Genomic DNA, 16,042 nt, shown 5'->3' with positions numbered 1-16,042 from the left:
ATACTGTACATTTGTTATATTAATCATTTGTGTATAGAAAATTATTAGGCAATGGCATGTGAAAAGTCCCAAGAAAATGACTTGATGTTTCTGAATTTTCACCATCCTTTTTTTTATTAAATCCCATGAAAGCAAAAGCCCAAGACGAGAGGTTTTACAATCGATTGCATGTGATGAGGTTATTCGTTTGTATCAATCTTTTAACAATAGCTAGAACAATTTTGAAGATCAAGATAATTCGAACAATTTTGAAGATTATGATAATCCGACAAAAGAGGGTTTGATTTTTTTCTGAAGAGAAGTATGATATGGCCAACAATTATATATCAAACAAGGAAACTTTATGTTGTCACTATCGCACAACCTTTTGGCTTGAATAAGTTCAGTAGTAAATATTAACTTCTACCAGAGGCCGATTTAACCGAGGGCAAGAGGGTAATATTTTACATACACATCGACATCACATTTAAACTATTGATAATTTCTTCATCCCTATAATCCACAATGAACTCTTCCATATCATCCCGTGTTGATTTGTTGTTGTTTACTCACTGAATCCTATTATGCATGTGCAGATTAAAAACACGTGACAAAGTTCAAACAATAAGAACATGCCGTCTATAACAAATGACTCGGAAGGAGAATTAATTATTGCAAGCCAATTAATAGAAAATACTCTACTTCCATCTAATTCGGACGGAATTAATTACGGCCATCCAAAGTGCGGAATTTTTGGATTATATACTCGAAACCGATATTGATAAAAACATAGACATTTATTCCGATATATCGAATACAGAAGAAAATGTGTACGATAATGATCAACGTTTAAAAGTTATCAAAGAATGAAGACATTATGGAAGTTACCCAGACATCAGTTCCTAAAACTGAAGCGGAATAAATGGGCAGGAAAAACATTCAAACGGTGGCCGATATGGCGAAGTAACCAACGCAAAAAAGGGTGATTCCAAAATACAAAATGATTTGGATTATATGGATAACTAAACTGTTGGCTGAGTAGTCAAATAAAGAACCAGTTCAAACGAAAAAAAAAACAAAACAGGCCGAACCTATATCAAATGAAGAAGATGAAATATTGTGATGAGTTGCTAGGACAAATAATCCTCGTGTAGGCTACTATTAATACGCTTATCTACCTAAATGAATTACATTTCTCGTTACGTAGCGGGAAAGAGTACAAGATTTACGATATGAAGAACAGTCAGATTTTTTTTTGGTTTCATGTCCCGATGGATCCCAGTTGTTACGTTACAAAGAGGATATTTCAATAACAGTTGGTTTAAAATGCCGAAAGATGACACCGAAAGTTGAATAATGGAGCGTTATCGAGGGTAAGTAGATTGTAGATTTATTTATTTCAAAGAGCACATCTCGTCACGTATCTTTGCTCGCTACTGAGTCATACTATACTTAATAATTTAAAGGACACAAAGACAAAGTGTTTAAACGAGAGACAATTGGCAGCAATGTCAAATGAATCAAAATATAAATCCATTACCGGCATGTATAATTTGAGATGTAATTTGTATTTTCAGGAATAAAAACCTACAAGAGAATTATTTCTAGTCAATTGTTGTTGACTGCGTTATTAATATAATATTAAAATAAAGAAATAACTGTCAAAACAATGTTTGTTTTATTTCCTCGTCAGAGGGTGATATCTGATAGGACGTCATCACTATGGGGTAATAATTGTCCAATATCGTTGGGCAACATCAAAGAGAATACTTCCACGAGGTGTGTATAACCACTTATAATAGTGTTCACATTATACAGTCCATCATCGAAACCTTCAAATCCTTGTGTGTCCAGAATTATCCTCGTTTAAAATTAAAAAGACGAGTCGTTTTTTCTTGAGATCCCGCCATATATATAGAAACTGCATCTAAGAAATAGGAAAAGAAATCCTTGCTTAAAATATTTTTGAAGGAATTATGCAATTTTCGTACATTTCTAGTACTTCTGAAGACTATTTACAAAGACCCAAATCAACCCCCCAAAATGGCGCACACGTCTCCCTTTAACATCGATGGAAGTTATTTTTAACTTTCCACTGTTGCTGATGGATGGAATATGGGACATGCGCCTATATTACATTTCTGATAGAGAGAGAGAGAATTTGACTGTTGAATATCAACAATTATGTCGCTGTCCTGGCAAATTGGCAGTATCAATGAAGTAGATAAGTGTCCTGATAGTCGTCAAATAATACGACAAAACAAAGGACTGTAAAATTTTATTTATAAAAATGTATAAATCAAAAAAAAAAAAAAAAAAAAAAAATGAAACACAATGGTACACTAATGGGATTCTTTGAACTTGATTTTGTCAATGTCTTTTTATATGCTTATCTTCTATCGAATCTGAACTTTTCCAGAGGTTCCGGTCCATCCATTAAATTTAGATCCTCCGATTTTCTTTACGTTGGTTGGATTCAAGTTCTTAAATTCTCGGAGTCCAGAGAAGTAATTTCCTGGTCTTGAATAATGTTTTGTGATCCTGTCTCTACTTCGGGTAATACCTTTAGAGGCAAATCTTTTGAATAAAGCACGTCCACCAGCGAAAGCCATTCGTCCTGCAGCAATGGCTAATGGCACCCATCTCTTTCTTCTGACTCTTGGTGAGGCATTCTTCTTTAATTCATTAGCACCAAGTTGCATGTCTAAAAGTAAAAAAAAATACAATGATTTTATCGAACCTGGTGAAATAAGATGTACTAAAGTCAAGACAACCTACTGTAATATTCGCGTTAGGTTTGTCCGTCCGGTTATTTGAATATATTCCGACACCTAATGGGAACGATTTATTTGTATAGCTAAGAGATCAGCTAGTAAAATTCTATAAGCTTTGACTATCAAGTCATCTCTGATATATTTTGGATGAGTATTGGTCTTCAATATTTCAGCCTTAAAAATTGTTTATAGACTTTTTGCTTGAGTTTGAGAAAATAACAATATGTATATTATCTTACCTAAAAATCCTACCAATTGTTCTTGATCGGCATCTATCAGTCCCTTAACTTCTTCATCAGTTAGACTTTCGATATCTATTTTATCAACTACATCAGCGGAATCTTTATCTGCAATTTCTTCCAGTTCTTCTCTGATTTCTTCTACAAGATCTTTTGGTTCCACGTTAATAATGTTGTCAATTATTTCCTCAATTGTTGGTTTTTCTGATGGATCAGAGGTCTCGGTAATCTCAGACAAAGTTTCCCGAATGTCATCTATTATGTCCTGATTTGTATCCATGGAATCTTCTTCATCCACCATGTTATCGGCAGCATCTTCGTATGTCTCTCTTGTTGGATCTATGCCATCGCCAATTCTATCTTGGACAGTGTCAATGATACCAGCCATGTTATCGGCGGCATTTTCTTGTGCGTCTTGGATAGTATCAATGATATCAGCCATGGTATCGGCAGCATCTTCTTGTGCGTCTTGGATAGTATCAATGTTATCGGCCATGTTATTGGCAGCATCTTCTCGTGCGTCTTGGATAGTATCAATGATATCGGCCATGGTATCGGCGGCATTTTCTTGTGCGTCTTGGATAGTATAAACGTTATCGGCCATGGTATCGGCAGCATCTTCTTGTGCGTCTTGGATAGTATCAATGATATCAGCCATGTTATCGGCGGCATTTTCTTGTGCGTCTTGGGCAGTATCAATGTTATCGGCCATGTTATCGGCGGCATTTTCTTGTGCGTCTTGGGCAGTATCAATCATATCGGCTATGTTATCGACAGCATGTTCTTGTGCGTCTTGGGCAGTATCAATGTTATCGGCCATGTTATCGGCAGCATCTTCTCGTGCGTCTTGGATAGTATCAATCATATCGGCCATGTTATCGACAGCATCTTCTTGTGCGTCTTGGACAGTATCAATCATATCGGCAGCATCTCCTCGTGCGTGTTGGACAGTATCAATCATATCGGCCATGTTATCGGCAGCATTTTCTTGTGCGTCTTGGGCAGTATCAATGTTATCGGCCATGTTATCGGCGGCATTTTCTTGTGCGTCTTGGGCAGTATCAATCATATCGGCTATGTTATCGACAGCATGTTCTTGTGCGTCTTGGGCAGTATCAATGTTATCGGCCATGTTATCGGCAGCATCTTCTCGTGCGTCTTGGATAGTATCAATCATATCGGCCATGTTATCGACAGCATCTTCTTGTGCGTCTTGGACAGTATCAATCATATCGGCAGCATCTCCTCGTGCGTCTTGGACAGTATCAATCATATCGGCCATGTTATCGGCAGCATCTTCTTGTGCGTCTTGAATTGTGTCGATAACGTCGGTCGGGGCTTCTGTGGTTGCACTTAGAGCTTTTGCGACGATTTCGGCAATATCTGCTTCGCCATCTCGAACTGTACCGATCAGGTCGGCTGGATTCACTTTCTCTCCGGCTTGAATGTCGACTAAAGTTTCTGCTACATCTCCTAAAACATCTTGAATGACTTCACCAATGTCTGCCTTTACTTTTGGATCTACATGAGCCACCTGCTGAATATTTTGTAGCGGTTGTTGTATCGAAGCGGCATTCGATAAGGCTTGAAAAGTAGCCAACAATAGAAAAGTAAACAGCTTCATACTGCTTCAACCAAATTTAAGTCGTTTAGTCTTGAAATCTTCAGTTGAAATGATAACTTGAGTTATTGTCTCCAGAATTTATATCTTTCTTGAAAGCCGGGTGTGACTCAGAATTTCCCAAAAAAAGCATACTCGAACTTTCTTAACATCTCTGACGCGCTTATTTACCTGTCAAAACAACCACGAAACATGGATCATTTCGTCACCGACTGTAACTGATGTGTGGATTTTTTATGAAGCTGTCACGGGAGGTTGACGTTTGATATCATAATATAAATTGTGATGATATTTTTTAAACTATTGTTTTGTAGCTATGCCTATGGATATCTATGAACACGCGAACTGTCATCCACGGAAATTAATTGTACACTTCAAACATACATTTTACGTAAATGAGATTTAATTTTTGGGGTATTTTTATAAGCATGACAGCAAACTACGTAAACAATTTTGTGACTTTTATAACCTTTAAAATTAAGACGTACTTTGTTGATAAAATTTAAATTTTCTGCCCAGTCCGAATTTTGCCATTTCAGAACGAAGAGTTACAAAGTTATTGAAAAATGTTTTTTATTTTTTACATACGAAGGAAAGATTTGGACAACTTTGTACCTCGGATACAAGTTTATCAAGTAAGGAAGCTGAGTTGTAGATACTACATATTTATATGTATATTTTGGCATTTTGGTAGCCTGTTTCTGGACATTACGGGTAAGAGGGGCTGACATGCATCCATTCGTTCGGATGGGACAATAAACAGAGACCCCGTGTGCTACAGTCTGTGCACGTTAAAGACAGTTAGAAATCGGCCAAGAGCAGGCTAATGACACTGTCCTGGCAAAATAACCCGCATGGCATTGCCCGTCTTCATTAGCCCATATGGTGCAGAATAGTAAGACGTAAAAACTCTATTCATTTTATTCCATTCATTTCTGGACATTATGGGTCACTGGGATGGCTCATAGTCCTTGAAAGACATTCTTTGTGGGTCACAGTATGAATAAATGAAACGGTTCGTGAAATCTGATTAGGTGAAGTGTGATATGTATGGGCCTCAGACATCGGTTACTTGTAGCGTAAGGTACTTCCCATTATTCGTGAAATTTTGTAGAAACGGTACGAAACGTCCAATTCGTGCAAAACGAACATTCCACTCGTTCGAAGTATCAAAAAAATCAATATGTTTCACGCAAAATACCTTCTTTTACTTAGGACAAGTGATGATTTAAATACCAAAATGTTAGGTGAAAAAAAAACAACTGATACGCCATGACAACAAGACTTAAGTCTCTGATTGTTTTAGCTGATCTTAAATTCTGTGGTGACAAAATAGAGACATAAATCACAATGACTAAATTGGACACAACATTGAAATTAACATATCACAAAATAGTCAAAGTGGTCTTTGCCCCACCATCTCTTCTCTGCTGGATCTTCTTAGTGGTTGATCATCTTTTGGATTTGCAAGAAAAAAAAGGAGCAAAGACCATATTGGAATGAACATCTTTATTAAAATTGAGGTCAACAAATTTAGAACGAAATTATATCATCGCTTTTGGACCATTAATTTCCGAAACAAATATCATTACAATATTATATTTCCTGAAAGACATAAAAATGGAATTGTTTAAAGAAAATATGATTAGTGACAAAGTTACAAAGACAATAATACAACAATATAATAGTTGGCAGACACAAGTGACCACCAACAGGCTCGGCAGTTCAAGCAATATACACCCATTGGACTGACGACACACGTGACCACCAACAGATTTGGCAATTCAAACAATATACACCCTCTGGGCTGGCAGACACGAGGGACAATCAATAGACTTTGCAGTAAAGACAACATACACCCACTGGACCGAGGGACGTGAGTGACCACCACCAGACTAGGCAGTTCGAACAATGTACCAACTGGACTGATGGACATGAGTGACCACCAACATACTTGGCAGTTCAAAAATAATACACCCGGGGGCCTGGCCGACACGAGTCCACTGAATTGACAGACAATAGACTTGGCAGTTCAAATAATATACACTCACTGGACTGATGGACATAAGTGACCACCAACATATTGGCAGTTCAAATAATACACCCACAGGACTGACGGACATGAGTGATCAACAGACTTGGTCGTTCAAATAAAATGCGCTTAAGGGACTGACAGACATGAGCGACCACCTACAGACTAGGAGGTTCAAACAATATACAACCGATGGCCTGGCGGACATTAGTCCGCTGAACTGACAGACATGAGTGACCACCAACAGACTTGGCAATTCAAATAATATACGCTCACTGGACTGATGGACATAAGTGACCACCATCCTACTTGGCAGTTAAAAAAAATATGCACTTACTGGACTGATGGACATGAGTGACCACCAACAGACTTGGCAGTTAATGCAATATACACCCACGTGACTGACGGACATGAGTGACCACCAACAGACTTGGCAGTAAAGACAATATATACCCACTGGACTGACAGACATGAGGGACCACCTACCCATTCATCTGACAGACATAAGTGACCACCAACAGACATGGTGACTTGGAACTCCAATCTTCTCCAAATCTAATTAATCTTTACCATCTTCTACCATAATCTACAAAAGCACAAAAATACGATATGAGTGAACATATATTTATTTGGCATTTAAACAATATATGTCTCATGGTTGAACAACAGATATACACTTACTGGACTGGTAGATATGAGTGACCACTATATAATCAACATGCCATAAATAATCTTTGCTCTACCATCTATTCTTTGCAGGATCACCTTCTTTGGTAGTTGCAAGGGGGGAAAAGAGCAAAGACCCTACTGGAATGAATGTATGTAAATTAATGTCAAAAAATTAGAACGAAATTATATCATCGTTTTTTGGAAAATAGACCATCAATTTCAGAAACAAATATTACAATATATGTCCTGAAAGAAATAAAAACTGATTAGTTAAAAGAAAATATGATTAGTGACATAGTAACATATATAACGACAGCAATTTATACACAAAACATATAAATACAGCCACTCATGCAAAAGACATACATATAACTACAGAACTAATATATTAAAGTATATATAAAGACAGCAATACATACACAAGGCATATAAAGACAGTCATTCATACACAAGAAATATAAAGACAGTCATTCATATAAAAGACATATAAATACAGTCATTCATACAAAAGACATATAAAGACAGCAATTCATTCACAAGACATATAAAGACATCAATTCATACACAAGATATATTAAAACAATTCATACTCAAGACATAAAGACAACCATTCAAACATTAGACATACAAAGACAGTCATTCATACAAAAGATATATAAACACAGAATTAATACAAAGGACATAAAGAGACAGCTATTCATACACAAGACTGTAAAGACAACGATTCATAAACATAAAAAAACATATAAAGACAGTCATTCATACATATAATACATACAAAAGACATATAAACATTAATACATAAAACATAAACAATGATAGAGTTACGAGAATTAACGCTGTCTGCTTAAAGTCTTTTCAAGTCAAGTGAAAACTTGAACTAGAAGAATGAACTGAAACTGTAAAGATGAAAAGTGGAACGTGAGGGGTGAAAACTGGAACGTGAGGGATGAAAACTGGAACATACAGGATGACACCTGGAACGTGAAAGGTGAAAACTTGAACGCGAAGGGTGAAAACGTGAAAATGAAGGATAAAAAATGGACTTGAAGTATGAAAACTAGAACGTGGGAATGAACTGGAACTCGAAGAATGAAAATGGAACTTGAAGGATTAAAACTGGTACTAGAAAAATGAACTGGAACTATAAAAAAGAAAAGAATGAACTGAAATGTGTGGAAGGACAAGAATGTGTAGAATATACTGGAACTTGTAGAATGAACTGGGACGTCTAGATTGAACTGGATGCGTGATGGATGAACTGGAACGTGATGGATGAACTGGAAAGTGTAGGGTGGACTGAACTTGAAGATTGAACTGGAACGTGCAGAACGAACTTGAACGTGGGGAATGAGCTTTTAGAATAAACTGGAACTTGTAGAATGAACTGGAGCGTGGTGGGTGAACTGGATCTTGTAAAATGAACTAGAACTTGGAGAATGAGTTAGAACTTGATGGATTAACTGGAAAGTGAAGGATGAACCAAAACGTGGATAATGAACTTGAACGTGCGGAGGGAACTTTTAGAATGACCTGGAACTTGCAGATTTAGCTTGAAGAATAAACTGGTGCTTGTATAAACAACCGGAACTAGAAGAATAAACTGAAATTTTTAGAACTGGAACTTACAGATTGAAACATTTCTGAAAATCATAAACTAGTTTATAAAAACCTCATTATTTTCAACCATTTTAAAATATAACCAAATAGCGGTTTTGTAAAATCATATAACCATACAGCGGCTTTGTAAACATCGGTTTTGTTAAAACATACACCATACAGCGGTTTTGTAAACATCGGTTTTGTAAAATCATATAACCATACAGCGGCTTTGTAAACATCGGTTTTGTAAAATTATATAACTATACAGCGGCTTTGTAAACATCGGTTTTGTAAAATTATATAACCATACAGCGGCTTTTTAACATCGGTTTTGTAAAATCATATAACCATACAGCGGCTTTGTAAACATCGGTTTTGTAAATACATATCACCATACAGCGGTTTTGTAAAATCATATAACCAGACAGTGGTTTTGTAAAATCATATAAAAATAAAAGAGCTTTGAAAAACAATGTAACCATACAACGGTTTTTAAAAATATGATATAACCATACAGCAGTTTGATTACAAAAATGTAACTATACTACGGTTTTATAAAATCATGTAACCATACAAAGTTTTTGTAACCAACCAAAAGCGTTGTTGTTATTCATAAAACCAATCGCGGATTTGTAAAATCATAAAACCAACAGCGGTTAGTAAAATCATGTAACCATCAATTTTGAAAATCGTATCACTTTGTTCAAATCATAGCCTAGGTGGAATTAACGGGCTGTCGGAACATAAAATATCCAGAACAATAGAGATAACCTGAATATAGAGTACTAACGTGATATTGTCATTTTAAAACTTTCAATCACGTTTTGCAAATCATATTAAGTATCTATAAAAATTGGGATCAACTTGATGTACATTCTTGACTGACAGACTTGGTCTAAACGACCGGCAGTGCAATAAGATACGCCCGGACGGACGGATTCCATCTCGGCAGGGCAGGGACGATGGCCTCCCTGTGGGATTTCTCCTTGCCTACCCTCAAGTTCCTTTCTTCTTCGTACCAAAGTATACTTTCACCATTCAAAAATTATAAAAAAATCGAACCACTTTTTTCAAATTATACCCTTGGTGGACTTAGCGGGCCGTCGGAACATAAAATGTCCAGCCCTTACCACCGGAACAATAGAGATATCCTGAATATAGAGTACCAACGTGATGTGTACATTTTCAAACTTTCAAATCATACCAAGTTACTAAAAAAAAAAATTGGATCAACTTAAGGAATATTCTTGACTGACAGACTTGGTCTAAACGACCGGCAGTACAATAAGATACGCCCGGACGGACGGATTCCATTTCGGCAGGGCAGGGACGATGGCCTCCCTGTGGGATTTCTCCTTGCCTACCCTCTTCTTCGTACCAAAATATATTTTCACCATTCAAAAATTATAAAAAAATCGAACCACTTTTTTCAAATTATACCCTAGGTGGACTTAGCGGGCCGTTGGAACATAAAATGTCCAGCCCTTACCACCGGAACAATAGAGATATCCTGAATATAGAGTACCAACGTGATGTGTACATTTTCAAACTTTCAAATCATACCAAGTTTCTATCAAAAAAAAATCGGATCAACTTAAGGAATATTCTTGACTAACAGACTTGGTCTAAACGACCGGCAGTGCAATAAGATACGCCCGGACGGACGGATTCCATCTCGGCAGGGCAGGGACGATGGCCTCCCTGTGGGATTTCTCCTTGCCTACCCTCAACTTCCTTTCTTCTTCGTACCAAAGTATACTTTCACCATTCAAAAATTATAAAAAAATCGAACCACTTTTTTCAAATTATACCCTTGGTGGACTTAGCGGGCCGTCGGAACATAAAATGTCCAGCCCTTACCACCGGAACAATAGAGATATCCTGAATATAGAGTACCAACGTGATGTGTACATTTTCAAACTTTCAAATCATACCAAGTTACTAAAAAAAAAAATTGGATCAACTTAAGGAATATTCTTGACTGACAGACTTGGTCTAAACGACCGGCAGTACAATAAGATACGCCCGGACGGACGGATTCCATTTCGGCAGGGCAGGGACGATGGCCTCCCTGTGGGATTTCTCCTTGCCTACCCTCTTCTTCGTACCAAAATATATTTTCACCATTCAAAAATTATAAAAAAATCGAACCACTTTTTTCAAATTATACCCTAGGTGGACTTAGCGAGCCGTCGGAACATAAAATGTCCAGCCCTTACCACCGGAACAATAGAGATATCCTGAATATAGAGTACCAACGTGATGTGTACATTTTCAAACTTTCAAATCATACCAAGTTTCTATAAAAAAAAATCGGCTCAACTTAAGGAATATTCTTGACTGACAGACTTGGTCTAAACGACCGGCAGTGCAATAACATACGCCTGGACGGACGGATTCCAGAACAGACGGGGCATAGGACCTGCTGTATGGAAGGAAGAAAAACAACGGGAGCCCTGAGGATCACTCTTTAATGCTTTATACCCAATTTCAATCGAGGGAGGGCCGACTTTCAGCAAATCACGAAATAGCCAAAAGGAAAAGAGGGTGCACGCGTGGCCCTGCCTAACAGTGTTAGATTATTTCGGGGTTTGAAAGAGCCTAGCCGAACGACAATCGAAACTGGGTAAGCAGAGTCTGATACTAAAAGCCCCTGGTTACCTGAAAAAAACTCGTTGATTTCCTCTTCATCTGTGTATCTTGTCCCTATGGTCAATAAATCCAAAAATAAACCTCGTGGCATCACAAGTTCTACTAAAGCGACCACATTATATGATATCATACCTATCCTTACACCTAGTTCCTAACACCTAACTTGCCTTAACTAATCAATGTACAACTATGGTGCCAAGAGGTTCTATTTTCATTAAAAGACCAAAGGATACAAGAATGGTCGTAGTTTAAAACCCGCCGATACGTTATCAGTCTTTTGGCAAATATGCCAACAAACAACCAGCCCACAGCAGCATATAGAGGCAGGATGGGTCTGCAGAATGTCCCACTGGAAATCTGCAGGTTATATCTTTGCCTGAGCAAACCTACTAATTTGAAGTTTTTAGAAAAATATCTCTAATTGTATGGCTTTATTTAGTTGAATTTGGAAAATTTCAAAGAAGCTAATGCATTATTTTGGATAAAGTAAGGGATCGATTTCACCCGAGTTTCGAAACGACTTGATGGAAGGGACCCTTTAGTATTTGTGAAAAACACAAAACAGACTGCAAAAGGAAGTAGATTTATATTTTCATAATCACTTTCTCAAAAGAGAACATATAAAAATATAAAGATGGGTTTGACAGATGGCGAACGTGTTCTCGGAAGCATTTGGGAAAGGGGACAGCCTATCATGCTTCCTTTAAAGAACAAATAGGAGCAAATAACAACACTTTAGCAATTTCAGTCGCCAAACAGAGTGAAACTTCAGATTGGCGGCAAATTTTTGCATATTTTGGAAAATACTTACACCCAGCCCCTGTCAAATTCAAAAAAATACATCACGTGAGATTCGAACGACTTAATCGAACTTGTTTTTCGACTGCAATTATCACAATCGTAAAACAAATGTCGATATATGTGGTTTAATGTAGTATATTTATGTAATGCATGTGTAAAGGGATACTTTCACAAAACATTCAGCACAGATAGAGTCATCTACACAGATTCTAGTAGTCAATTGCCGTCTTACTACGTTGTATCCCTTTAGGCTGTAGTGTAGGGGAGTGAGGAGGGTCCTGCTGAATGTAGTGATGCACAATAAAAAAAAAGAAGGTTAGTGCCCTATTATGTAACTCACAATTGTCAAAGATTGGTTTGGTTTGGTTCTCCGCATTTGTCCTAGTTGTTTACATGTTTGCCATTTTAAGTTCGTTGTACCTTAAAATAAAGCATAGTGTTTTAGGGGCATTATTTGATCAAAACAGTTCTGATTGATCAGGATAGATAGTTCATTATTGATGGGGAGAGGGGGAAATAAATCAATTAATTCAAATCATTATTTTATACATCAACTGAAATTTATAATTTACATTTGAATGGGCCTACTTTGAAATGAAAACAAGATTAGATTAGTTGGTGCACTCAATTCTTTAATTAAATTCAGTTGTCTCCCCCTAGTTTGTCTCGGGAATAAAATATCTAGAACTTGGGGATTTTTATCTAAGCTGTGCATGCCAATCAGGAAAGGCTGTGGGCTCCAACCCTAAACCCTTCGTATTGAAAATTCGAACTCACTATTTATATAGATGCTAACTTGGGGTGGGGGCCATTGATAGTCTAATCTCACTGCCTTAGGTAAAGGATAAAGGGGTGGATATCTAGGGTGCATCTCTTTAGGAGATGAAGTACTCAGGAGGGGGTGCTCTGGGTCAACACACTGCTTATTTTAATTGATGGTGTTTATTACCATGCCTCATAGTCATCTCGTAAGGTAATATACGCCCACTGGCAGCTTTGATTTTAAATAAAAATATTTGGCAGTACAGTAACAATCACCAATATGAAATATTCAACCTTCAGTCATCATAAACTTCTTTTGAACTTTTGTGAAGAGTTGGGCCTTCTAGAGTGTTTACAGGCTAAAACTTTAACGCGTTTTTAAGGGCAATAACTCATACTAAATATTTTTCGATTTTTCTGATTTTCGATAGGGTCATCCTTGGTTGACAGAAAACTCTCAAACCAGGTCATGTCAAAATCTGTCAATAATTGATCCTTCTAGAGTATTTAGAAGCTAAAAATTGAACGCGTTTTCAAAAACAAGGGCAATAACTGATACTAATTATTTTTCGATTTTAGGGTTCATCCTTGGGTGATTAAAAACACTCCACACCAAGTTTCGTCAAAAACCGTGAAAGATTGCGCCTTCTAGAGAGTTTACGAGCATTTCAAGAACAAGGGCAATGACTCATACTAAATATTTCCGATTTTTCTGATTTTCAATAGGTTTCATCCTTGGATGACTACAAACAACCACACCAAGTTTCGTCGAAATCAGTTCAGAATTGTGCCTTGTAGAGTGTTTACGAGCAATTGTGGACGGACGGACGGACCGACGGACGGTCATGGGTGACGACAATATAACACAAACTCACCAAGCAAATCTGGTCAATTGCTTCCTTTCTTCACAATGTTAACTTTAGAAAACTATTGGTAACAGTTGAATCTGCAAAAGTAATTAACAGTGTTAAACAAACTTGGCTATAAAGGAACATTAATACCAACTGCCCTATACCAATACGGCTCATTAAATTGAAGGGGAAATCTACTGCTATAGACAAAATGTGTCTGGGCAAGAGGGTTAATCACACCCACCACATGAGAAGGTGATGCACAATTAGTGAGAAGTGAGAAGCGAGATAATGCAAGATGGGAGATTGCTATTCACAATAATAAGATAAGACGATTGCAAAGAATAAAGGGGTAGGGCTAATCACACCCACCGCATGAAAAAGGGCGATATGCATAGGAGACCACAGGTGGGCTATTCACCTCCTACATGAGAAAGGGCCGTATGCAATCATGAAGAAAGAGCAGGAGGGCCAATCACACCCACCACATGCGAAAAGTTGACATGTAACAAATGCGAAGGGTTTATCACACCCACCGCATGAAAGGGCGGTGTGTAATGAGTTACAAAGGAAGGGGGTTATTCACACATCCCGCACGAGACAAGGCTAAATAATGAAAGATGGAAAGGCTATTCACAACAGATTAGACGATATGTTTAGAATACAGAAGGGAGTAGGGTTAATCACACCCATGAGAAAGGGTGATACGCATAGGAGACCACAGGAGGATTAATCACACCCACCACATGAGAGGGGGCGACATGTAATAAATGAGGAGGTCAATTAAACTCGCCACGTGAGAAGGTGATGCGCAATTGTGAGAAGGGCAGGGAGTTATTCACACAGTCCACAAGAGAAAAGGCGAGATAATGCAAGATGGGAGAGGGCTATTCATAACAATGAGATAAGACAATATGCAAAGAAAAAAGGGAGTAGGGCTAATCACACCCACCGCATGAAAAAAGGGATGGGCTATTCACCCCCCACCCCCAATAAGAAAAGCCCATATGCACCGAGGAGAGGACATGAGGGCTATTCAGACCCCCCGCATGGGAAAAGATGATGCAATGAATGGGGGAGAGGTCAGGGGCTATTCCCCTCCCACATGAGAAAGGGCCATAATATGCAATCATGAGGAAAGAGGAGGAGGGCCAATCACACCCACCACATGCGAAAGGGTGACATGTAATAAATGTGAAGGGTTTATCACACCCACGCATGAGAGGGCGATGTGCAATGAGTTACAAAGGAAGAGAGTTATCCACACACCCCACACGAGACAAGGCTAAATAATGCAAGATGGGAGAAGGCTATTCACAACAGAAAAGACCATATGCTAAGAATACAGATGGGAGTAGGGTTAATCACACCCATGAGAAAGGGTGATATGCTTAGGAGACCACAGGAGGGCTCGACATGGGTGACGACAATATAACACAAACTCACCAAGTAAATCTGGCCTATTGCTTCCTTTCTTCACAGTGTTAACTTAAGAAAACTATTGTTAACAGTTGAATCTGCAAAAGTAATTAACAGTGTTTAACAAACTTGGCTATAAAGGAATATTAATACCCAACTGCCCTCTCCTTCATTAAATACGGCTTAGTTAATTGAAAGGGGAATCTATTCACTCACCACACGAAAAAAGAGGACAGGAGGCGTATTCACCTCCAACATGAGAAAGGGCCATATGCAATCATAAGGAAAGAGCAGGGGGGCCAATCACACCCACCACATGCGAAAGGGTGACACGTAATAAATGAGGGTTAATCACACCCACCGCATGAGAGGGCGATGTGTAATGAGTTACAAAGGAATGGGGTTACTCACACACCCTACATGAGAAAAGGCTAAATAATGCAAGATGGGAGAAGGCTATTCACAACAGATAAGACGATATGCTAAGAATACAGAAGGGAGTAGGGTTAATCACACCCACCGAATGAGAAAGGGCGATATGCATATGCAGGGGGGGGTGGGGGGGGGGGGCTATTCACCTCACACATGAGAGAGGGCGATATGCAATTAATGGGAAAAGAGTGCAGGATCAACAACCACCT

At 38.1% G+C, this 16,042-nt stretch overlaps 1 protein-coding gene across 1 annotated transcript; it reads right to left on the bottom strand.

Moving 5' to 3' along the window:
* Positions 1-2,375: 2,375 nt before the first annotated feature.
* Positions 2,376-4,616, bottom strand: LOTGIDRAFT_163637 (hypothetical protein; the record flags this gene model as incomplete). Its single annotated transcript, XM_009060123.1, has 2 exons — positions 2,376-2,683; positions 2,993-4,616. 2 exons carry the CDS (start codon positions 4,614-4,616, stop codon positions 2,376-2,378), a joined length of 1,932 nt encoding a protein of 643 aa, XP_009058371.1.
* Between the last annotated feature and the right edge of the window lie 11,426 nt (positions 4,617-16,042).

This window comes from Lottia gigantea (assembly GCF_000327385.1).
Source record: "Lottia gigantea unplaced genomic scaffold LOTGIsca_40, whole genome shotgun sequence".
NCBI classification, from domain to species: Eukaryota; Metazoa; Mollusca; class Gastropoda; family Lottiidae; genus Lottia; species Lottia gigantea.
This window is presented reverse-complemented; position numbering and strand designations above follow the sequence as displayed.